This window comes from Varanus komodoensis, unplaced genomic scaffold (genome assembly GCF_004798865.1).
Source record: "Varanus komodoensis strain SLA01 unplaced genomic scaffold, ASM479886v1 scaffold45, whole genome shotgun sequence".
In the NCBI taxonomy this organism is placed as follows: domain Eukaryota; kingdom Metazoa; phylum Chordata; class Lepidosauria; order Squamata; family Varanidae; genus Varanus; species Varanus komodoensis.
Window position 1 is genome coordinate 4,224,330 of NW_025336011.1, and position 25,591 is coordinate 4,249,920.

Below are 25,591 nucleotides of genomic sequence, written 5' to 3' on the forward strand. Positions count from 1 at the left end.
GTGCCTTTACCCAAGCTTATCTTGCATGTCTTCCTGGGGGTTAAAAATGTTGGCTTCATCCCAAGAGAGTTGCATTTGAACAGAAGGGAGAAATCTGAAATATTTGACAAGCCCAGGCATTCAGCAAGATCACAATCTTGTGCTCTGGAATCTGAATTCCACAGCATTTGAGAAAGGGAAGGCACCTACAGGCTGTCTCTGTCCACTTCACACACACACACACATCAGCCTATGAAGTTTAGGCCAGGGGTGGGCAGAAGTGAGATTTTCAGATTTTTGGACTTCAGATCCCAACACTGCAGAATATTGAGAATGCTGGCAGGATTTTCTGGATGTGAAAGTCCAAAACATCCAGAAAACTTCCTTCTTCCTACCCCAGTTAGCACACTCTGTTTCACCTGTGAACAATTTGTGGTCCTCCAGCTGTTTTTAGAATGCAACTCCCATCAAGCCTCTCCAGCGGCTGTGTTAGGTATGGCAGATGGGAGCTGTGGACTGCAAGTTGCCCAACTGTGCCCTGTCTGGAAGCAAGCAAACAGGCTGCAGAACAAATACGCAAGGCAAATTGTAACCCCTTCCTTCTGCTTATAAGTGTTTTGTGTGCTGGGGGCGAGGGGGGGAAATAGTAGTTTCTACTGTTTGAATCCACTTCTAGCCCTATTGAAATGTGGATAATTTTTTTTTCAATCCATCTGTCTATGACCATGCAGACTTGTGCATGGGGGAGGGATTCCTTTCCAGTCCAGCACTGAACTGGAATAGGCATTGATTTTTCCTTATCTACTCAATCAGGAAGCCAGGTTAACTCCCAGCTGCTTGCACATAAAATTGCAGCCTTAGCTACGTGGTCTGTACAGATGAGAAGATTGTTGAGTTTATATTTTAATATGAACTTACCAAATGTACCTTCCCAGAACGTACCCATCAACCAGAATGCAGTGATGGCTAAAACCTGCGGTGCAGTTTTGCAATAAAAGCATGTGCGTACGAGGCAGGGGGTGTGGGGGGGGGACCCTTTCTTAGGTGCCCAACAGCCTGTTTGTAGTTGTAGTGTTTTCTTGCACCTTGGAAATAAGGGACAAGTAGGCCCCCTGCCCTTCCTGCACATGCAAGGAGAGATGTTACACAGCCTTCCATCACCCCCCAATGTTGGAGCCCGTCGTTTGCAGCATGGATGGGGCCATCCTGACAGAGGAGTCCAGGCTGCAGAGAGGAGGCTGCACGGGAGCTAAAGGGGCCGGCCATGGGGACCCTGTGGCAGACACCCTAGAGCATGTCACAGACGGGCCCTCCATGGCCAAGCCTTGCAGCCTGCTGCCCAGCTCTGAGTGGAGCTGACATTTGAGGACGCGCTTGCTCTGCCTTGGCTGCATCTTCCTCCCCTTCCCTCTGGCCATTTGCTCCCCCGTTTTGCCACACACACAAGGGGCTGCACAAAAGCCACATTTTGTCGGGGCAGACTTTCTTCTGTGAAGGTCGTCGATGCAAACAGAAGCAAAAAGTCCCGCTCTTTGAATCTGGCCTTGGAATTTCAGCTCCCCTCCTTCCTCTTCCCCCAAATGGGCGGGTTGGTCCTGTTCCATCCTGGCACTAGTTCAAAGCTATTGTGTTTTTGTCCCAATGACTTCCTTGTCATGCCAGTTTAGACTTTCCTGAGCCTCGCTGGCACTAGATTGATTGAGAGCAGAAAGCTGGGCTTGCTGGGATATGAAAAGTGCTTAGAGTCACAGAGTCAGAACAGAGTTGTCTAGTCCAGCCCTCTGCTTGTTTAGGTTTTACGTGGCATTTTTGCCCTGCTCTTCAGCTGAAAAGGCTTCTGGAATGACTTACATACAGTTAATCAAAGAAGACAGTACCTGTCTGCCTAGTTGCAATCTGAAAGACATGATACAAAAGGAACATGGGTTGGGGAAGGAAGAGGAAAAATGAATATCCTGGCACCACTTGCTTTATAGCAATTTTACCCTGCTCTGTATGTCGAGAGTGGCATATAAAGATAAGATCCCAGTCGCCTGCCCTTAATGAAAGGAAATGAAGTCTTTGCAGTCCATGAAAGGAAAGGGATTGGGAGGGAGGAGGAAAAATGTAAGTTCTGCCACTAGTTTCATAGTTATGATGTTCAGTAGATGATGGAGTTCAATCTGAACTCAGTGGAAGGGGCTGCAACTTCCTTTTCCTTTGAAGTCCTCAGCAACTGAATGTTAGTTCTATAATGATCAACTGACATGGAAACAGTTAAGGGAGAGGGAGGGCTAATGAAGCTGATGGAACGCTCTTGCTTCTGTCTCCATGTACTGTAGCTTGAATGGCGTGGTCTTTGTCTGGTGACAGGTGAAGTAAGAGCCTGCTGGCGCTGGATGGAAGGATGGTTGGCTCCAGCTTTGGAAAGTCCCTGGGCAAAGGGTCTCTTGGTGGGTTTCCTTCCCCATCAGTGGACCTTGGTGAGCACATCTGTCCATGGAAGGTAACAGGTGTCAGGCAGCTTCTGCATTAAAAGTCTCGTGCAATGCCGGAGCAAAAGTACCTCATGGGAAGTTCAAATGGTGGCTAGATTGAAAGAGTCCGAGGACAGGCGTGGCAGGCCCTGCCGTGGTGCTGAAGCCGTGGCAGCAGCCTGAAGATGCTGGGTGTGGAGGCCAGGCCTGCCACCAAATCTTCCCTCTCTTGCACAGGGCAACAAACAAGTCAGGCCAGACAGCAGAGACACAACGGGGAGATGCGTGCAGAGGAAATGACTCCAGCTGACCAAGACCAGGTCTAGGGTGGCTACAGTACAGTGGTCTCCGGCAGGCCAAGCTGCACAGCTGTGGGTTGTGCTGCAGGTGGTAGCACTCCTCCGATAAGTGTGGGGTCGAATTGCACCTTCATTTTCCATAAAGACCTTGATATAGCACTGCTCTGGGTTATTGCGGGAAAGGAAGAAGCCGGCCCCTGCTTGGAGCCACCATTTCCCACAATGCCCGCCACTAGACAGTGCTGCATCAGGGGCATTATGGGAACCCGAGACGGTGGCTGCCCAGCACTGACCATCTGGAGCAATAATATTTTGCAGGAAGCCTAGGGGAAGCATCAGTGCTGGGTCCTGTGTAGGGTGGGGGGCAGCACTGGTGTTTCCTGAAGCAATTTGAGAGTGTGGGCAGCTGACTCAAACTGAATCAGCTGAGTCAAAGCTACTCTCTCCAATATATGACAAGTGGAAATAGAAACACTCTTGCTCAGTGTGGGCTCAGCATGCTCAGGGACCACAGGAAGCGGACTGACTGTTGCAGGAGTAGGGGAAACAGAAATGGAAAATCAGGGGCAGGGCGGAAAGGGGGGTCTAGAATCCTGAACAGCATGTTGGGAGATGTAGTTCAACCCTCCTGAAGGGAGCCAAGTTGGCAAAGGTTGTGTGGAAGATGTAGTGAGGATAAACCCCAGTGACAGACCTAGCACTTCACAATATTGTAATCAAAAACAGTAGAGCATTTTAAAGACTTGATGCATTTAAGAAGGCATCCCTGAGAGGCAAAACTAAGGATAAGCAGGAGCAGTGGTTTACCAGGGACTGGGAAGCAAGAACGCCTCGGAGCATTTCGGGCAGGGGTGGACAACCTGTAGCCCTCCCAGGACCCTTGCCGGCACAGCCATGGGGAGGGATCAGGGGAGTTGTAGGGCCGAAGATCTGAAGGGTAGACCTTTGATATATAGGCTTGCAGCTGGCCCAGCCACAAGGAAGAGTGAGGGGACTGCTGCAGGTGGCAAACAGAGGACAGAACTGAGTTTGCCAGTTAGCTTGCCGTGTGCCCACCAAGTTAGTCAACTGCCCTCCCGTGCAATAGAAGTCACTGTCCTGTCGCCGGGGCTGGGGTAAAATACAGCTCCAGGCCCAGTCGGCTTCCGTTCATGGCATGGAGTGGGGTTCTCCTTGGGTACTGCAAGCACCACGCACCAGCCCTGCACGGGCCACATTTTGTGCAGAAGAAGGCAAGGAGATGCAGCCAAGCACAGCAGCCGCTCGGAGGGCTGGAAATGAAGAACGCAGGTTCATCTTCTCACGTCACTGCAGAGCTGACCAGGGCCATCCTGTAGCCTTTTGAGCCGACCTTGCCTCGCTCAGGGTAAGCCACAAACTTTCAGAAGGCTGAAAGGAATTGCACCCTGTGGCTTCACACCCAGCCTCTTTAGAGGAAGGGTGTAATTGATAAGTGAAAAGGGAACTTCCTGTTTGTCACTTCCCAGAGCTGCAACCGGCTGCCGTTCGAATAGAACAATTTGTCTTCGCTCAGTACAGAATTGTCATTGACAGATCCCAGAATTGTCACTGCCTTTTTAAAGGCATCAATAGGCCAGGAGGGTTCCAGGAAGGGTGGTTGTGTGCCCTGCTTTACAGAGGACGGTCCTCTATTTGAAGGGCTGTCAGAAAACCTTCCTCTGCTTAAAGGCATCCTGTGTTTGGAGGCCGGGGCTGTCCACTCCAAATGAACTTTTAAGGATAAAGAGCCATGAGAAAAGAGGGCACTGCAGGGCCCAGAAGTTGCCCATCCACAGGGAGTGCCTGGACTGAAAACTGGCCACAGTCTCCCACACTAAGGTTAGAATGGCCATCTCTAAACTGGCACTGACACAAATAAGGACATGTAAATATTATACAGATTTGCGTTTCTTTTTTGGAGGGTGGGTGGCATTGGCTGAAGTGATGGTGGTTGTGGTCCATATCTTGCTGCTAGGTAACAAGCAAGTAGCTCTGCCTTCACAACCCTAAGCAGGGAAGAGGAAGCTGCCTCAGATCCAGCCAGACCACTGACCTATCAAGCCCAGGACTGCCAGTGCGAACTGGCAGTGGCTTTCTAGGGTTTGAGGCAAGAGCTTTCTAGACCTTCCTGGAGATGATGGGGATCGAACCCGGGACCTTCCGCATGCACCTGTCATTGAGCTACGCTCCCTCTCCATACTTGGAAGTATGTCTCAATGAACTGAGTGGAAAGAGAGTCTGAGGGGCATCTCTAAGTGTGAGCTTTCATCTTGAATGGATTACTGATCAGGTGCAGACATGCGATGAAAAATTACCTGCCCAGGTGTGTGTGGGTGTGGGTGTGTATGCACATGCATACCACAAACTTGGACAGGATGTAACAATTCCGATTACGAAGTGCTGGCACGGATAGGGGAAATTAGTCAACTAATGGTCAACTCGATTCACCTGTAGGCACTGATTAAGTCAGTACTGGGAAAGTCTGCCTGCTCACTCTTCCCTTCCGCATCCCTGCTTGGCAGAGAGACTGACCGAGTGTGGCATCTCTGTGGGAATCCGCAGCTCATGCTTCATCCAGTGACTCAGGGGCATCCTTCTCTGGCCGAGAAATATTTTCCAGACAAATCACATGCAGGAATGCTGGGCTGGGCTGGGGTCGACCTCACGCATGAGTCAGAGGCGGCACCTGCATTCCAGACCTCCGGGCACAGCTTGGAGGGGAAATGCTGGGTAGGATCCAGCTTCATCCAAGTGTGCTGCTCAACAGCTTCTCAGCCGCTTCTGGTAGGTTAGTCCTTGTAAATCATCAAAAAGGGGAAAGCGGGGAACAGATTTGCATAATGATTTGCAGGTGCTAATCTATGCATTTTGTAGGAAATATAGGGGGCATCTCACTGTAGTATCTAAGGGCAGGCAACTTGGGTGTCGCTCGGGGCGCTAAGTGGGTACAGGAGATGGGCAATGCCAAGGTGAGACCCAGGTGCTCTCTCTGCTTAGGGTTTTCTCTTTTTACTGAACTAAGACTGGCAGTCCTTCAAACAGATGATGGCCCCCTGTAAACAAGGACACGTGGCCACCCTGCCAGGCCCTTTGCCACAGGAAAGCACAGAAAGGTTCTTTCTAGATCAGAATCTCTTTCTAGTCCCATGGAAATCAGCCTTGCTTCCCCTGACGAAGAGACACTGATGCGAAGACGTGGCACACCAGATGGTGCAGTATTCACTGGGGCACCAAGTGGGTATGAACAGCACACTGTGATAAGTAAGCCAAATAGTAGGATCTGTGTGGCCCAGTGCAGGCATTCTTAATCTGTGTACAATCAACGTGTGAGTACAAGGCACACTCCGTCCAATCACCTCCTGTTCGCAGAGGTTCTACGTGTAGTTAAGGCCCCCACACGTCAGCTTGCCCCACACAGTAAAAGACAGAACCTCCAGTAACAGATTTCCAACATTTCATTGAGTTTAGCCCTTAGGTACTGGCTAACCTTGTAATTACTTGGATTGTAAATTGACTTGAATGCTTGTTAAAGAGTTTTTCTCTTTAAAATGCAGGAGATTAAATGTTATTCATTGTCAGCCCTAGTTCTTTTATCTGTAGAACAGAAAAAAAGTAAGTCCCATGCCTCACAACAGGGATGAGAAAGTTGTGTCCATCCAGACGTTGGCCTGGAACTCCCATGACCCCTCACCACAGGCTAAGACTGGTGGAACTTGTAGACTAAAATATCTGGAGTTGCCCATCACTGATCCTCGGATTGAGAGTAAATCTGATGAAGATTGTGAAGTCAGCCAAGACATGAAAAATGGTTGTAAGATGTAGAATCTGTGAATAAATGTTGCAGTGTTGTGAAGTGCGTCTGTTCAAAATCCCAGGCTCACCATCCCATCCCATTCCCCTCTCCTCCAGTCAGTTCACCATTCTGTACCCACTAAGCACACTCAATCCTCAAGCTCCTTTTTTGCAGGGAGCAGTTTGCTGAGAGCATTTTATTAAAATTTGTTTGTACTTCCACAGATTCAGCAGTTCCCCAGGCCTGCTGATCCTTCCCTCTTGTGCATGGGTGGTATCATCTTGGCTATGCAAGAAGCTCAAGGTTGCTTTTAGTATATACAGATTTTGACCTTTTTGAATTTAACTTGAAAGCCTTTTATCTTTTTCTGGACTCTTTTGTGTGAGTGCTGATGTCTTGAACAATTCTACTCCTTATATGCTTCTCTGTCTTATCTTGGCTTACTGGATCTCTTCCCTGTTCCTTCCTTCATTCTTCCTCTTTATCCCATGATCGTTCGCTCTCTCACACTTGCGCTCGCGCTCGCTCTCTCTCTCTCTCTCTCTCTCTCTCTCTCTCTCTCTCTCTCTCTCTCTCATGCACACACACACACACACGTGCGTGCGTGTGTGTGCTGCTTTCATTGCATTTGTCTTTAATGTTTTCTTCCACCCTGCCACCTGTCAGTGTGAAATGTTCCCTTGGCACGTTTTTGCTTGTTTCTGTCTAACCAAAGAGGCGCCTCATCACAATGCTAAAAAAATACAGCTGTGTTTTGAGAATGCAATAGAATGCACATTCCAGCTGCTTCTGTACCAGGGCAGAAGTTACATCTTGCTAAAGTCAAAGAACCCACACAGAGGAATAGGTTCCTTAATGGGCTAGGACAGGTGGGTGGGAAATAGATCTCTAGATGTTTTGGGCTTCAAGTCCCAGCATTCCTGCCCATTGGCCACACCAGCAGGGTCTTCTGCAAGCTGAACTCTAAAGCATCTGAGTATCTACCTTCGGCCAACTCTTGGGCAGGTAGAGCCACTGTGGGTTAAAGTGTATGTCCAATCAAATTCGAGATCAAGTTAAATTCCAGTGGTTGTTTGGATTATGAAAAGGTTCTCACAGTAGAGAACCTCTTTTCATAGAGACCCATATTAGAGGAGACTAAGGGTAGGTTCACATGATATGAGAAGCTGTGGTGAAATTTTACTATTGTGGGTCTGTTGGGTCATCTGGACCCGGTTCCTGAGTTCCTATGTTCCCAGACCAGAGATTGCCATTTTATCATTGTTGGTATGAAAACGCCATAAAGTCCCTTCTAGCCTTTGATCTTGCGTGCCTTCTGCTCCCTGGCAACAAATGCCTTCTTGTTTGCTTTAATCCCATTGGCCAAGTGATGTGTCCATCACCCTGTTTACATTTGGAAATGGAGAGTGTATGAAAATGTGCAAGGGAGTAAGGGGGAATCATGGCAAAAATGTTTATTTACATTTAATAAAAATCTCTGTGGGGGCTGCAATGTATTTTATTGTGTTGTAAGCCGCCCCGAGGCTTCGGCAAGGGGCGGCATAGAAATGTAATAATAATAATAATAATAATAACAACAACAACAACAACAACAATAATAAGTGCTACACACTTGTAGGTACAAGTCTTGTAGGGGGAAGGGGGGAACCTGCTTCAAGACCCCAGTGGGCCGATCAGGAGCAGCTTGATGTGGCCGATATGCAAGACTAGGGAAAGGACAAGGATTTTGCTCATGGGGCTGCCAGAATTGTGGCAAGGCTGGGAGGCAAGAAGCATGGAAACCGAACCACATGGTGCACTGACTGCTATGTTTGGTACCAAATCAGTGCACCGCGGAGACTGTGTGGCACGGTTTTCCATAATGTGTGAATGCAGCCTAAGTCACTGACAACTTTGCACCGGAGAGATTAGCATGCAGTAACTCACCACAGATTGACCAACACAGTGGCTTGATTCAGACATTACATCAAACCATGGTTAACGTTGCTTACCTACGGTTTAGCACAATAACTGAATAGGCAAGCTGTACTTCATGAGTGACTAGCAGTTCAGAATCACAAGCCACAGTTTGGTGAGGATATTGCTAACTACTGTTTTGTGTGATATCTGGAGAAACAAACTCTACTTATTTCTCCGGAAAATTCTGTACATAGATAGAGCAGCACTATGGAGATGAGACATAAAAGCAAATATGGTTTCTCTAATCCGTATGGACCCCGGCACCATGAATCGTGACCTAAACTGAGGCGAATAAAAATCAGAGATGGCATAAAGTCTGAACTGAGTTCGTGTGCCATCTACGTTGGTACGTCCAGATCTCATTTAAGGTGATGGTTGCTTCTTGCAATTCCTTAGCTTAGGTCCAGCATCCCTTAGCAATTCCCTTCCCTGTGAAAGCCCTTAAGATCTCACCGGTATGGATTGCTTTCAGAGCTGATGTGTTTTTAATTATGTGTTAGGATTTGTTGGTTTTTCTTATGAGCCACCCAGAGGTCAGGAGGGATTAAAACATGTTATTAAAATAAATGCAGAGAGGAAAAGCAGACAGGTGCACTGCTCCAAATGAAGGCAATGGGGAGACTGAGTTTAAGTCCTTGGTCTTAAGCAGTATTTAATTTCCAAAAGAAAGAGGTGCTGAGTATTAAACTTGCCTGGGTGTTCTGCCTTCTAGGCCAGGTGTCTTCTCTACAAATATCAGTAGGTTTGTAGCAACTGGCTGGGCTTACTCAGTGTTGTGGGAAAGGCATTTTGCACGTGCCTGAAGGTGCTCTCTTCTTTTCAGCACATGTTAAAATATTAAGACCTGGTACTGAAAAACAGTCCCTAGGTGAGCAAATGGACCACATTCTCTGCTTTTTTTACCACTTTGTCTGATGAGAAAGAGTTGGAAAGGCTGCACATTTGTGTGCAGTTTTTGTTGGTCCTAATAAAAGCATTGTCCACTGGAAGATGTTCATTACTGATGTCTTTTCCCAAGAGTGTGAAAGGTATATAAACTATGCTTTGCAGTTCTGGAATAGAGGCATTGGGAGCAGAATGAAGCAACCCAATGGTTTTGCATTGTCAAGGAGAGTGTCCCTTGCACCTCCTCCAATCCAACCTGCATTTTTAACCCTCCTCTTCAGGCTGCTAACTGGAGCTCCCCGAGATAGAGCTGTGGAGATGGAGAATGCCACGCGGACGGGTGCCATGTACGCTTGCCCGTTGACCTCGCTCATGGATGACTGTGTCCGAGTGAACATCAAGGTGGCAAGTATGTAGACATGTATAAGGCAGCGCTTATCTGGGGTGGGATGCCACACCCAGTCAAGGTCCGAGGGGTCCAGCTAAAGATTCTGGCACATCTGTGATTGTAATGGCTATGCTTACCCATCCTATTCTTTCCTGCCTCGACCATTTTTGCAACTTTTACCTCTTTGGGCTTCAATGGTCTCACGCAAATACGCTCACCTTTATCCCACACTTTGAAATCAAAACCATGTTTTAAATAGTGTCTAATGAAGCTTTACCCTGATCCTATTTTGTATTATGGTTTGTAAACTGCCCAGAGTCTCCACGGTTGAGTGGTACAGAAATGAAATAAAATGAATTAATCTCTCTTCTTCCCCTGATCGGGGGAGGAGTTAAGTAATTTTACACAGTGAATATGTGTGTGATGTATTTTCAGCACCCCCGCTGCCCCTCCACTTTGGATGGGAATGCATATTATTTCCCTTATTTAAAATAAGACAGGCTAGTCCTGCTGACTCTGCGCATTCTGTCAAGTGGGGCTTTGGACGTCCATCCCATCCTCCTGCCCTGATGGCACCATTGCCTCTAGCCATGTGACACCAGTCCTTAATTTCCTGCACTGACTTCCTGTCTGCCCCCAGAACCAGCACAACTACCAACCTCACCCTCAAAGCCTTCCCAACTTTATCCTTCTACCTTTAGGCTCCATCCTCAACTACCCAAAAGTCTCCTGTTCCTCAAATTAATCATGCACTGTATGTAGAAATATTTTCTTCTGTCTCTCATGCTGATCAAGTTGAAGTAGCAACTCCCAATTTTTATGCTGTGAAAGCAGGTGAAAGATTTCCATCATTTATCTCCATCCAGTCCAAATAGTCTCACATGCTGTGCTAAACATCCCATACCTCACAGAATGTTGTGAGGGTAAATACCAAACAAATATGTAGAGCTGTTTTGGGCATGGGGCAAATGAAATGATAAATAGCAGAGGCAATGTTGCAAGCAGCTCCTTAGGGCTGGAGCTCCAAATCTTTCATCTGGGGCCCTGAATCTCTGGAAGGCCAGATGCTGTAGCATCTCTCTTTACCCACAGCATCTCCAGCTTGATCATTAGCTTGAAACAAGCATTCTTCAAGCCCCATGCTTGCTTTGATGCAGTCTGTGTCTCCTCCTACCGCCTGGAAAACCCTGCCCCTTTGGTGTGAGGAGGAGTGGAAAGATCTAAAGGATTGAGCATAGGATTGGAATGTGGCGCGAAGGCAGATCCTGATGACATTTCCCCCTCTTTCTTCTTGTCCCTTGTGTTCCCCTCAGGTGACTCCCACACTAATGTCGTTGAAGACATGTGGCTGGGTGTGACCGTAGGAAGCCAGAGAACACCAAAAGGGAGAGTGATGGTGAGTAGGATGTAGAGGCATTTTGCATTCTTACTATTTTGGCGTGGCGCATTATCATGTTGTTATCATTACTGTTAGCACTGGCATCACAGGGGGCTTTTTTGAAAGGCTTAACTGAAGCATGGGGGTCCAGCAGCCAGATGGGGCTGCAGGCCTTTCAGGCCCCCAGCTTCCTACTCAGTGAGGCTGACTCCTGAGCAGATGTGATAGGTTTGTGTGACAAGAAGCCTCCTCCTTCCCTGCCCTTCCCATCTTGCAAGAATATGCAGGCAGGCACTCCTTGGCCTTCAAAAGCCTGCTGCTCCCAGGGGGTCTGCTTCTGGGGCACCCTGGCCTCTTCCGCTTCTTCCTTCCCCCAGGAGCCTTTTCTTCCTTGGATCACTCGTGCCTGCTATTTTGATCCTCTGCCACATCAGCACCTTCAAACGCTTCAGAAATGTCTCCTCTGGAATGAGCTGAAATTCAAGAAATAGCTTTGGGCCGCGGAGGCCAGACAGCCTGGCGCCTTGCAGGTACCACTCATGCCAGTGGCCTCTCGCTTAGTCATAGGACATTGTCAAATGCAGAATTCCTTTCTAGATGGGTTCTGCTATCTGAAGCAGCTCCCGTTATATGGCTCCCTTCCCTTTACTGGAGCCATCCATAGGAAGGTTCTGGTGTCATCCACCCGAATAGAACCCAGAGTCTCTTTTGCAGCTCTTACAGGGTATGGCTTAATTTAATATAGGAGATATACAGTATTCTAGGAGATAGGTCCAGGATCTCTTTTCTGTATTCTGATGTAATAAAGAGAAATGTTCCTCTGAGTGCACACAAAGCACCTTTTATCATGGAGTTAGCAAATGCTTAGGCATGGCATGGCTTAATTGGAAGAAGGGATTCTACCAGAATTGGCCTGTTTGCAATGCCAGCCAGGCCAGTAACATATTGGTATCATCATAATGCTAAGCCTAGGATATGTTACCTGGAGCTTGTTACTGTAGCTGTATTGCAGACAAGCAAACCACCTGTGGCTTGTCTTTCCCGTTTCTGGTTTGTTTCTCTCCCACCTGTCTTACCAACTTTTAGAGACAGTTTGTTTTCAGGGGGCTCATCCAGGGCATCTCTGCCTCAGGGTGGTCAGTAGCACAGATAACCCAGGGATAAGCCAAATTCTCAGTTCGGACAGCATGGCAAGCTATAGTTTAAACAAGCAGGATGTCATAAGCCAACAATGAACATGGCTTCTCTTTGTGGCTTAAAGCTGGTTAAGAAACCATGGCTTGTTTGCAGATACAACAGTATACTAGATCTCAACAAACTGCAGCTGGGTGAAAACCAGACCACAGTCTAGTTTATATGCACTCTGCATTGCCAAGACTGCCTGTAAATAGAAGCCAGGCTGTCAGAATCGCAAGGAGGTTAAACAAAGGGAACGAAATGTGAAGAACACCACTCAGTCTTCCAGCTGTTAAAAAACCAAAACCAAAAACAGACAACTTGCTGAATGAATTGGTTAGTTTATAAGATGTTTGTAGTCATGTTGGTCCATGAAAAAAACTTAAAATATTGAGCAGATAATGTTTTTATTAAGGGAATGTAGCAGTTAAAAATAACCAGCAACCTTTATGGAACCCTTTTCTGGGGGCTTATGCTATATTAAACAAAACTAGGAGGGGAAAGGACAGAATTGAAACATGATGTGATAAGATTTTTAATTGGGCCCTGTGATTTCTTGTAGTAGTTTTTTTTTTTAAATGGTTTGGGTGGATGGACAGATGGATGTGCACATGTATTTATTATCTATTTACATGTCTGCATGTAAATACTTTTTATATTATGAACAGTATTGTATTTTCATTGAATGAATGAATGAATGAATGAATGAATGGTAGAAAAGTTCTGGTTTGGCGCAGAGTATAATTTTAGAAAGGAAGAAAATATTTCAGAAATAGAAAATGTTCTTTCATGATTATGAAGATTGTATGTATGGAATGGGATTGTGGTGTGTGTGTGTGTGTGTTTATTTATTTAATGAATCTATATGCTGCTACAATAGCCCATATCTGGGTTCTCTGCGTGGCTCACAATATAGGAGAAGGCTCATCTTACTAGCTTACACGGAGCCCCCAAGAATGATGCTTGGCTCTTGGCCTCGCACAGCCCTCATCCTTAGAAGCAGGCACTGGTGGCCTGTGCAGGCCAGACTCAAATCTGGACTCGGATCCAAGGCTTAGGGCTAGTGGAGATAAGCATGCAAAGGCCTGTTTCACGCACAACCCTATTAATTAAATTAGCCATAGTTTGTTGAATCGTGAGTTGTCATTATGCACCAGCCCTGAACGATGAATTAACTATAGGTTGTTAAGAAGAATCCATGATGAGAGCCCTTTGTTTGTTGTTTGGTTGGGACCTGTGGATTGTTTATGGTTCCGTGCATAGAACTGTGGTTTATTCATGAGTTGGTTCACCAAGCTACAGAGGCAACAGGAAAGATTAGTTTAAAAACTCTTTTTTCATGCCAGTATTGCAGTTGAAGGAGAGGAGGAGAAAAAGAAACAGCCCAGGGATTGAAAAACAAACCATAGTTTGTTCAATTGTGTGTCAGGCAAACCCTGTGTAGGGCAGCTTATTGGTTAACCATGGGTTAAATGCCCTAGGGATTTGCTTTAAGTGCAAATCAGGTCACAGTGCTTGGAATGTGTCCATTACATGGTCCATCACCATAACGGCAAAGGCAAAGACCAAAATCCTGAGCCAGTCATGGCTATCTGGTCCCTGCTTTCTGACTGTCCACAAACTTTCCTTCCGAGTTTTATGGCTTTCATCACTGGCACGCAAGATGGACTCATTACTAATACCCCCACTTTGTGCCATACATCAAGCAGTGCTTAGAGTCATTTTCAGAGCTTGGACTCCGCATACACAAGTGCATTTCTCTACACATCTCCAGTGTGCCTAGAACCAAGAGAAAGGACTTCCATGTCAGCAGGAGCATCTTCCAAGGAAGCTGGAAACTCCCCATCTATTCCAGCAGTCTAAAGACTCGGTTGGTTTTGCCAGGCTTGTGCTCATAGGTACATCCGGATCTTGTGGGCTGGCACCGAGGAGCAGAAACGCATGGTGGGGAAGTGCTACATCCGTGGCAATGACCTGGACTTCAGCGAGGCTGATGAGTGGCAGACGTACCATAATGAGATGTGCGATCCTGGCACTGACTTTGAGATGACGGGCATGTGTCAGATGGGCATCAGTGGTGGCTTCACCAACAGCACCGTTTATTTTGGAGCTCCTGGTGCTTTCCATTGGCAAGGTTTGTGGTCTCTCCTCTCTCCCCCATCTCTCTTTTTCCCCCCATGCCTGCGTGTTCTCTCTCTCTCTCTCGCACACATACGCATTTTACCCTTTTAACTAGGGCTTTTCTACACGAGGCCTTCATTATATGCTCATAATTTCCTAACACAGTTATTCATGGATTCTTTGGATGGAATCATATGTCATGACCCTCCAGTTTCTCTTCTGTGTTTAACCAGCACTTTTGTTAGTTATTTTAGAGAACGGGAAATATGCGATTCAGTTGTGAAAGTGCATTTCATTGGTGTATTTGTGGTATTCTGCTATAGCACAGCACCACCTTGAAATTATGCAGGGAAAAATCAGGAAAGGCAAAGCTCCGATCTCAGTCCTGTAATGAAATTGAGAGCAGACATAGTGGATGAACAGCTGATTAACGGGCTCATGTAGAAAAGCTCTCATAATAAGTTTGGGACCCAGATGGTTTTACAGCTTTGTTTGGAAAAAGTTGAAATAAAGGGGCTGACACCTCTTAGGATCAATTAGTGTGTTTGAAAAAAGAAGTTTATATACTCATAACTTCTATTTAAAAGGAAGAAAACAACTCCAGTTGTAAGTTTTGTTGAATTTAGACGTTTTAGGAAAAGCTGACAAACGCATATCAAATTAGCAAATTCCACCGACTTCTTTTTTTCCTTTATCCACTCTCTGCTTCCTTCATCTATTTACTGATCGCAGTTCATTCCTACCTTCCCAACAAAAATGATGCTCTAAGTTCTTTGAAGGCTTCTGCCACTTTCCTCCCAAGTCCCTTGAATACCATGTCATTCTTTTAAACCTCTGCTTCTTCTTTTCATCCATCCCTCTGGTCTCCTCAGCTCCTTTTTCCCCCATCTCCTTTTCCACAGCCCTGCTCTTCTCCCACAGCTCCTCTGCCCAACTACCTTGTCTTTTCTACCTCCCTTTCTTCCAGGCTGCTGCTGCTACTTCTGCTGCTGCTCTGAAGGTCTCTGGTTCTCATTCTATTTCTCTGTCTTTCTTGTCTCCATACTGTGGGCTTCCTGTCCCATATTCTTCCTGCAAAAAGTGTTCAGGAGCCAGGAACTGCCCCTTAGCCATCCAACTCTTCAATGCAATACGGCAATATTCATGCATTGCACTGGACCTCTTTGGAATAGTGCTTGAATGAGTCAGTCCATAAAAGAATCACATGATCTCCTTTCTTCGACACCTCTTGGGGTACCAAAATGCATTGCAATAATAACAATAACAATAGACATGTATTGCCAAAAGAGAGGGGAAAAGAGGACTTGGGGTTGCACAAATGTGGATGGGAAGAAGGAACTTAGAAGGAAAAGGAGCAGTGGAGATTTGTGGCTCCGATGAAAACGGCTGTGTATCCACTCTGGATTTTAGTCTGAACAGATAAAGGAGCCATCCATGGTGCCCAACCTATTTGGGGTGGTTCTCAGCATCATGGATAATTTCTATAAGTTCAGACTAAAATCTGCACAGTGCTACTGACGGTCGCCTGGCAGGTGGGCTTGACGCAGGGCAGAAAGACTGTTGCGCAGAGTGGGCCACTTGTGGCTACAGCTCCCATCATCCCTTACTATAGATCAGAACATCCAGGAGACCACAAGTGGCCCACCCTTGGTAAAGTGGGTGGTCCTATGTGCCTGGCTTCAAATCTTGCATATGTGGCCTCTTTCTGGCACAGGGACCAATTACGTGATCGACCAAGAGAGCTGGGAGAAGAACGATTACTTCTACGAGGATCACGAGAACCGCAACGGCTACTTAGGTAACTGGTCCTTCCCCTGCCATACTGCAGTCCACATATCTTTGCTGGCCACTCCTCAGCAGAACAGAGCATGGAAATGACCTCTGCCTGTAGCACCTTTGTGACACATTACCCTACAATACACTGCAGCAGCTAACTGTGGGCTGCATACACTTCAAAGGGAAAGGTTTTATTGCTAAATCCTTACAGATGGTCTTCTAACTAGAGGTGGGGAACCTTCAACTTGTGGGCCAAGTCCATCCCAGCTGGTGTGCCAATCTGGCCCTCTGCAATTCCCGAGATGGCCACGTTCCCTTTTCCCCAGACACCAATTCTTTGTGGCCTTCTGGCTTCTGTGCAGTGTTTCCCCTGGTCTAAAAACTTGGAATGCCTCTTCTAAGTCTCAGTTGCTGGCACGAAGTGATTTAAAACACACTGGGATTTGTTTTCTCTTTGGGGCCCAGTCCTTTTGCATTTGGTCACACTAGTGACTGGACAGCAGTTCCTAAAAAATTCTGTGAAATTAAGCTTGGACCTAAACCTGAAAGAGCTTTCCCACTTTGCTTTTAAAGAAATGCGTTTTGTATTTCAAACCCATCACAGCCAAGACTCAACTGCCTGCTTTCATGAACCTCAGTGGTTTTTGCTTTTGTTTTCAGAGTGGCTTATTTTAAGCCTGGCTTCTCAAAGCTGGCCTCATCTATTTTCAGTTCTAAGATTAATACCACTGGAGGAATTGGGGTGTTTTTCCCATAAACGGCTTGGGTCCTGGTTACCTGAAGGAGCGCTTACATCCATATATGCCCGGCCGCCCCTTGAGATCGGTGAGAGAGGCCCTTCTCCGGGAGCCCTCAGTGAAGGAAATTAGGAGGGTGGTTACTCGGAGGAGGGCTTTCTCTGTGGTGGCGCCTAAGTTATGGAATGCGCTCCCCAGAGAGGTCCGCCTGGCGCCGTCGTTATTTGTTTTTTGGCGCCAGGCGAAGACCTTTTTGTTTAAGCGGCATTTTAACTGTTAATATTATTGGATTTTATCTGGCCAGGGCGGCTTATTTTATATTGTATTTTTGTATTTTTATTCTAATGTTTATATTTTTTAATTTAATATTATAATTATTTTTTTAATTTATTGTTGTAAGCTGCCCTGAGGCTTCGGCGAATGGGGCGGCATAAAAATGTTTTAATAAATAAATAATAAATAAATAAATAAAAAGGCCTTGTGGCACCTATGGCCTAGCCTCAGAAACACATGTAATGCAACCAAACACAGCCTGGTTGCATTCAGCTGTTCATATCTCAGCTTCCTATGTCCAGATTTTAAAGAAATCTTGGCTGCACACAGAATCCTTTCATGTGAACCAAAAAGTTATGGCCCACAGCTTCAGAGCAAGCCAGATGTTAAGCCATGATTTCAGGACACCTTTTCTGCAGTGGCCTACAATCTCCAGAATGCCTTTGCGAGAGAGGTCTGCCTGGCATTTTCACAGTTCAGATTTAGGTACCAGTTGAAGACCTTCCTCTTCCACACAGATTTAATCTTTAATCTTTTGCACGGATCATTGACTTTACTGCTGGCTCTTTAAATATGTTCACTGGTTTAATATTTCAGTGTTTATTGTTGTATTTATTGTTTTTGGTGTTCTTTTATTGTTGGATTCTTTTTTGAGAGGGGTGTTCCACAAGGGCATTTACCAGTTGGGTGGCATATAAATATTACCATTTTTTAAAACTCTGGTCTTGTTCTGAAATGGTTGATCATAGTTTCCCAGTTCAACCAAAGCAGCTTGTTCATATCTCAGCCTATTAGTGAAACCTTAGCTTTTTAAGCTGAAACATGTTCATCCAAGCATTGTCAGTGAATGAGATTGGAGGGGGGCATTGTCAAACTGAAGAGAGCTGGACAGGTTCATATGAACTGCACCTCCATATTTGTAGGGTATTCCACGGAGGTTGGCGATGCTGTACTGCACAAACACGAGAAAACCATCATCGCGGGGGCTCCCCGTAATAACCACACAGGGGCTATCTTGTTGATGGTCAATAACAGCAGCCGGTACCTGCAGAAGAAACTGGTGCTCTCCGGGGACCAGGTGGGCTCCTATTTTGGCAGTGCCATCGCATTGGCTGATCTCAACAACGATGGGTAAGTCTCTTTGACAGAGAAGTGGGTGACTTTCCCATGCTTCATTTGTCCAATGTGTGGGTCTGGAGCACACCTCTCCCATCTTCCACTGGTAGGTGGCAGGACTTGATTGTTGGAGCACCGTACTACTTCAACCGGAAGGAGGAGAAGGGTGGGGCTGTCCATGTGTTCATGAACCTTGGAGGAACATTCCACAGTCGCCCCAACATCACCCTGACCGGCCCGAGGAATTCTTCATTTGGCTTCGCAGTGGCTAACATTGGGGACGTTGACAAAGATGATTTCCCAGGTTTGGCTGCTTTCTTCTTGGACAGACCTCTGGAGACTCTCAGCTCCATCAGAGCAGTCTTATCCTGGCCTGAGGTGGATTGGGGGCTCAGCCAGCCCTGCATCCCAGTAGGGTCTGTGAATAAGGGGCTGCAGCAGGCCAGTCCTATACTTAGAACAGAAATGCAGGTATGGCTGAAAAAACGGATTGCCAGGAAAACAGGAAACAGTTTTGCATATTCTAACTTATTTGTACAGACTAGGGATGGGTGATTGCAGGAGGTCCAGGGGCCGTTATCCAGGCTGTATTCACCCCATTGGTCATTCAAAAGGTCAAAATTAGTTTATTTCAAAGCTAAACTTGACCCTTTCAGTGCTCCATGTTTGCAAGCTCACCTTGACACTTTTGGCACTCTGTACTTGCCAGCTAAATTTGACCCTTTCAGCGTGCCACATATATGCAATCTAAGCTTGACTCTTTGGTGCTCCGTAGTGCACAAAAGACGGCTGTATTGATTTTTTTTTCTTTTTACCAATTGTGGGGGTTCCAGGAGCCCCAATGAGGGAGAAGTGGGGGCTGCAAGTGGTCTGCAATTCCACATGCTGTTCATGTCCTAAATATTTGAAATAATATTATTTAAACAATAATATTTATTTATTTTATTGCATTTGTATGCCGCCCCATAGTCAAAGGCTCTCTGGGTGGCTCAAAGTGTGCAAGGTGTCTCCATCTTTGTAGCAAAACCTGGTTTTCTGTCCAGGTGCAAATTCTTAATGGCTGCCTCCAAGGGCAGCCTCTTCTCCCACCTGACACTGGACAGCCCTTCCACTAGAGAGAGCCAGTGTGGCGTAGTGGTTGAGAGCATGGCACTGGGACTCAGGCAACCTGGGTTCTAGTCCCCACTCAGCCATGGAGCCAACTGGGTGACTTTGGGCCAGTCACGGACTCTCAGCCCAACCTACCTCACAGGGTTGTTGTTGTTGTGGGGATAAGATGGAGGAGGAGATGTAAGCTGCCTTGAGCCCTTTTAGGAAAAAGGCAGGATATAAATCGCAATATAAATAAATAAATAAAAAATAGAGGACGGCCATGCATAAAGTAAGATGCATGGTCCTCCCTAGGCGCCTTGGCACTTCCCTGTGAATTCTGCTAAGTCGCTGACCCCTGAGCCAGGCGGAGTGCTAGACTGACCAAACATAGACCGTTTTATGAAGGAGGCGGCACCTTCCACTAGTCCCAAAAAAGCAGAGTTTTGCAGAAATCATGTATGTATAGAGAGAAAAACACCTGTGCGGATATGATGGATAGTATTTAGATAGAAATAGGACACCTGTTATCGTAGTGGGGATGACTGTGGCCAGTTGACCTGCCTGCTTGGCCAGTTGACCTCCTGTCCGGGGGAGCACTGTGGATGGGCATCTTCCGAGCCTCTGCAGCTCTCGCTTCTCGGGGCTTTATCTTTAAACCAGGCTTGGAATGGACAGGCAAACAGAGGACTGTTCATTGGATGCTCTTCAGATACCGCTTTCTGTAAAACAGGTCCTGTGGGCACCCTGGGTAGAACTGTTTTACTATAGAATGGGGGTGCTTGGGTCAGTAGGAACAGTTGGAATTTTGGGTGTCATGGGCACTCTCACAAAATGGCTACCACATTGGGCTGCTGTGGCCTATTGCAAAATAACCATTTCCTAGAAGGCTCCAAAATGTAAGTTGTACCAAAGCACAAGACAGTGGGACTGTCTAAAGGATTAAAATGGTCCTTTGAATCCACAGATTTATGCTAAAACTCCACGTTTCACAGAAAGCAAACGGATGAGATGCACAGACAAATACCTTGGCCAGGGATACTATGCGGGGCCCACAGGCATCCTGGGAAATAAAGATGAACACTCGGGAGTGGGTGCCTCACTTTGCAGCAAGTCGGCCTCCTTGGTGCTGCCGCCGCTTCTTAAAGAGCTCTCCTGGCAGATTGAGACCCCAGCTGCCAGGCTGTAGAGCCGCATTTGGGAGACCTGCTGGCTGATCCTATCCAGCAGGAGGAGGAGTGGTAGAATCCTGAAGTGTTAGGATGGGCCACACCACTTCAGGCAGGACAGCCAAAGATAATACTTTTTTAGGAGATAAAAGATTCTGGAGCCTAGAAGGGATGATTGGTGTTGGGGGTGTTTTTGGAAAGCTAGGTTAGAAATTGCAGGTTGTTTCAGTTGCCTCTGTTGGAAACCTGGAAGCAAGTCCATCTGAGTGTTTCTTCATCTTCTTTCTCTCCTCCCAGATATTGCCATTGGGGCTCCATTTGAAGGTTCAGGGAAGGTATACATCTACCACAGCAGTGTGGGAGGCCTTATTGATAAGCCCCGGCAGGTAAATACATCTGACGCTTCCCTCTTCATTGTCCTAACATTTTTTCCGCACTTGATGAGGAAAATGTTATTTATTTCATTTTATGCCACCCAAAAGCTAAAGCTCTCTGAGTGACTTACAAAAATGAAAATCCTGAAGTACAACATTAAGTATATTATGTTTTGAAACAGAGTAAAAAATTGTATAAAGATCTAAGAGCACTATCACATAAACAAAAAACAAAATGCAGGGTCTTAAAAACCTGGGAAAATAAAAAGGGCTTCAGCTGGCAAAGACAAGACCCTGATGTAAGCACCAGGTGAGCTACTTTGGAAGCAGCATTCCACAATTGAGGAGCCACCACTGAAAAGGCCCTTTGTCTCATATGATGGGAGCACCTACAGGAAGGCCTCTGAAGATGATCTTAGGGTCCAAGTATATATGGGAAGGGACAATCCAGTGTGGTTTCCTCACACCTTACAACAGACGTGAGGAATCTGTCAAGATTCCCATGATCTTGATTGACATCTGTCAGGGTCTACATTCCAGCAGTGGGTCTGGCCGGTGCCCAAAGTGGGCAGGACCAGAACCCAAAGCAGGCAAAGTTACAGATGTGAAACAGTACACAGCAGGGAGCAAAGGGACTTCTGCATTCATGCATTTTCCTTCCCCAGATTGTGTAGAGATCTCACCCCGAGCTTTGCAGTTGAGAAACAGGAGAGGAAGTCATTAATCGAAGGTGCTGAACCTCTTTCAGAATGAAGTCTGAATTAAATTTCAGGGACATTCTCAAGGGCTGCACTCCACTGGCAGGCAGGGCTGAAGGAAGCGGGAGCAGGACCAACGGCAAAGAGGTGAAGCCTAAATACAACAATGGCAGCATATAGTAGCTTAAAGTTCTTACTGCCTCTGATTGGAGGGATAACCGCAGAAAGGCCAGGAACCACTGACTGATCAGCAGTCATGGAAAAGTGATGGGGCTAGGGAAGGAGGCATGGCTGCCTTTGGAGCTCCAGAGGCCAGATTGGGCCCCACACAGTCCAGGTTTGGCCCATGGGCCTGAAGTTAAGCATCCCTGGGTACTACAGCCAGTAATCCAAAGTGTGGCTGGGGCAGTGAGGAGGCAAGAGGCCCGGACTGGGAGCCCTGGAAGTCTGCGTTCCCACTTTGCAATCATCTCAGGAAGTCTCTGGACACTAGGAATTGAGAGGCTGGGCTTCAGTTGTGCCAAGTACCCCATGATAGTCCACGCAAGCTGCTGAACTTCTACCCTCTGTGTCCATGCAAGTGCTGGTACCAGCCTGCAGTTTGTTGTCCACAGAAGCAGCAGCAGCACTTGGTGACAGAACACTTGCTCTGTAAGCTAAAGGTCCCACTTATGATCCTCAGCATCTCTAGGCAGAGCTAGGAAAAGAAAAGATCCAGGCCCTGGCCTGAAGTCCTGCGGAGTCAATTGCCAAGTCAGTGTGAACAGCATTGGGCTAGATTGGGAGTGGGCACTTGGTGGCCTGCAACTCCCATCATTCTCTACCGTTGGCCATGCTGGCTAGGACTGATGGTGTCTCTTGATCAAAACACCTGGAGGGCTACAAGTGGCCTGCCCTTGAGGCTGGGGACCCCAATTTCGGTGAGGTGGTGTCCATGGAGAGCCAGTGTGGTGTAGTGGTTGAGAGCATGGGACTGGGACTCAGAGGATCTGGGTTCTAGTCCCCGCTCAGCCATGGAGCCAACTGGGTGACTTTGGGCCAGTCACAGACTCTCAGCCCAACCTACCTCACAGGGTGGTTGTTGTGGGGATAAGATGGAGGAGGAGAATGATGTAAGCTGCCTTGAGCCCTTTGTAGGAAAAAGGCAGGATATAAATTGATGAATAAATAAAATAAAAATAAATAAGTACATTCTGGTTTCAGGCAGAACTTTTAAGGAGCTATCCATGGTGCTGAACCCCAACCCCACAAACACCTAAAGGTCAGACTGAAACTTAAGTAGATAGAACATCTGACTGACATTTGAGCCGCCAGGCAGTGTCTTTGCATGACGGAGCCATTGCTCTAGCTCAGGGGTCTCAGACTCAGCTTACCTGGGGGCCGCTGGAAGTAGAGTCTGGGTGAGGCTGGGCCGCAGCAAGTATTCCACCACCGCGGTGGTGGTGGGCCGCTCATCCCACGGCCGGCCTGGGTGCCGCCGGTGCTTTGAAGGCCGCAGGGCCCCCCCCCCCATGCCCCGTCCCGGCAATTGGCCCACGGGCCGCGAGTTTGAGACCCCTGCTCTAGCTGGATATAGGTTGGCTTCTTAGGCGTGCCTTAATCCTAGCCAAGATCCAGCACTCTGGTTTAGAGCTATCCTGATGACACCAGCAGAAACCCTGCTCTCCATTCCCCGCACCCTCCCATGCGCTTCACCACCAACAGCCCTGAGGAGCCGCCACTGCAGATGGCAGAATGACCACTGCCCAAAGGGAGAAATCCTTCTTTTTCATTGTCAGCACTGGTCTTGCTCCACCTCTGCAGGTCATTAGCGGGGACGACATTGGTCCGGGCATCAAGACCTTTGGCTACTCCTTCAGTGGAGGAATGGATGTGGATGAGAACTCCTACCCTGACCTGCTGGTGGGAACCCTCTCTGAAAGCATTGTACTGCTCAGGTAATATAGGAGTCATCCACAGTAGTATTTATTTATTTAAAACTTGTCTAGCCCGTACCTTACCTTAGTCTCGGGATGGTTTAACAGTGAGACAAAAGAGAGAATAAAACACAACATCCTATGAAGGGGGTGTCTAAGTACAGACTTACACAGGTTTCTGTTTAGTTCCTAACTCATTTAGAGAGCAATTCTATGGCCCCCTGGACACGGTCGTGCTATTTCTTTTTTTGCATTCCCAGCCCTGAAGTCGAAGACAATGCTTTGAACTCAGAGCTGGAGATTGGAGCTTTGCCTCCCTTCCCCATCCCCTCTCTGCCAGCACTGCAAGAATTGCATCAGCTGCTCTCTGAATTTGGGAAAGCAGCCTTGGAGAGCTAAGGGAATATTTCTGTGGGAGAAGAGACTGGAACATGCAGGACACAAGCTGTTCTGAAGTCACGCTAGCCTCCTTTCCAAGATATTCTGGTTAAATGGGCATGATCAGATCCAAAGTGGGTTGGCCACCATTTTCCTTTCTCTGCCACCATTTTTTCTGTGTTGTAGTCTTCCTTGCCATGCAGCAGGCTGCTGAGGAAGGGATAAATTGCTCTTGCCAGAGCTCAGAACTAATTGCAGGTACAGGGCCTTTGAAATTAGCTTGAGACTTGATTGAAATTTAGTGTGCCTTTTTAGGGAGTCTGAAATGCTAGACCTGCTTGCCTTTGAAAATGAGAAAATTACTTTTATGTATCAAGGAGTTTGCTTTCTTTCTTGTCTCCACCTTTCTGCAGAGCCCGTCCAGTGATCAACATCTTAAACAAGACTTTTAAAGTTACTCCAAGGATCCTGGACCCGAGCAAATGTTCTAAGGAGTCTTGGTAATGGCTTTCTCTCTGGATTTTGTCGCACTTAGGTTTTTTCCCTCTTCCTCTTATCCACCTGCTATCTAGACTGCCAGGGAAACTCCATCACTGATGTGAAGAGACTTGAATATATTTAGTCTATGGAAAGGAAGACGAAAGGGAAACACATTCCAACTTTCAGCTTATTTAAGAGGATGTTGGAAAGAATCAGGAAGAACAATTATTTGCCCTTCCCACCACATTCAGGATAAGATGTAACTGTGTTTACATATGAAAGGGAGAGGTTCAGATTATGTTTTAAATAAAAAAAATCTGGCGGTGGGAGCAGGACAGCACAGGGGGGTGAGCTGTGCAGAGATGCTGTGGCTTCTCTTTCCTCAGATGATTTCTTTTTCTTTTAAATTAAAGATTGTGGGGAGTCTCTCTGAGTTGCTTTTTGGGGTGGGATATCCTGTTCCAAAGAAGGGCCATGAGACCTGATGACCTGCAGCTCTCAGGACTGAAACCAGGTGTGGAGAACCTGTAACCTTCCAGGTATTGCTGGATGCTGATTCTCTCCCACCCCAGTCAGCATGCTGATTTTCATGTCATTTTCATTCCATTTATTATATTTTTTATACTGCCCAGTAGCCCAGGCTCTCCAGGCAGTTCAGAAAAATTAAACATGAAAGGGGCAACGCTATGTATGCTGAGACAGAAAAACCTCTACAACTCATTCCACGTTCTATCTCAACGGGCATAGGATTGCCCTTACCAATTGCAACATGAGAAAGAATAATATAAAATGTCTGACATACAAAAATGTGAAACCATTTTAAACAATCAGCAGTAAAATCCCACCATGCATTTTTTTTTAAGTCCTCTCCTGTGCTGTCAAGTACTTGATGCTAAGAGCACCACAGTGCTGAGGTCCAGCAGACCTCAGTGTGGAGTGCGGCAGAGAGCCCCCCATGGAGACCAGGTCTCCACTTGGCCAGCCTGGCTCAAGAGCAACGGGAGTCCATTGCTGGACTCCATGAGAGTCCATTAACATCTGGAGGGCTACTGGTTCCCCAACCCTGGTTTAACTATGGCAGAGCTTGACCTTCAGGGCAGCTTTGAAAATCAAGGGATTTTCCTCCTGGAAGATATGAAGGGACTTAGGAC

At 46.9% G+C, this 25,591-nt stretch overlaps 1 protein-coding gene across 1 annotated transcript in view; it reads left to right on the top strand.

Moving 5' to 3' along the window:
* The window catches only part of ITGA3 (integrin subunit alpha 3), a 70,293-nt gene that overhangs the window by 21,707 nt on the left and 22,995 nt on the right, over positions 1–25,591 (top strand). The window contains exons 2-10 of the mRNA XM_044444552.1: positions 9,653–9,780; positions 11,073–11,155; positions 14,198–14,447; positions 16,149–16,232; positions 18,144–18,351; positions 18,447–18,640; positions 20,892–20,980; positions 23,470–23,603; positions 24,374–24,460. Of these exons, the coding sequence (XP_044300487.1) occupies positions 9,653–9,780; positions 11,073–11,155; positions 14,198–14,447; positions 16,149–16,232; positions 18,144–18,351; positions 18,447–18,640; positions 20,892–20,980; positions 23,470–23,603; positions 24,374–24,460 (1,257 nt within the window). The remainder of the gene's footprint in view (positions 1–9,652; positions 9,781–11,072; positions 11,156–14,197; positions 14,448–16,148; positions 16,233–18,143; positions 18,352–18,446; positions 18,641–20,891; positions 20,981–23,469; positions 23,604–24,373; positions 24,461–25,591) is intronic.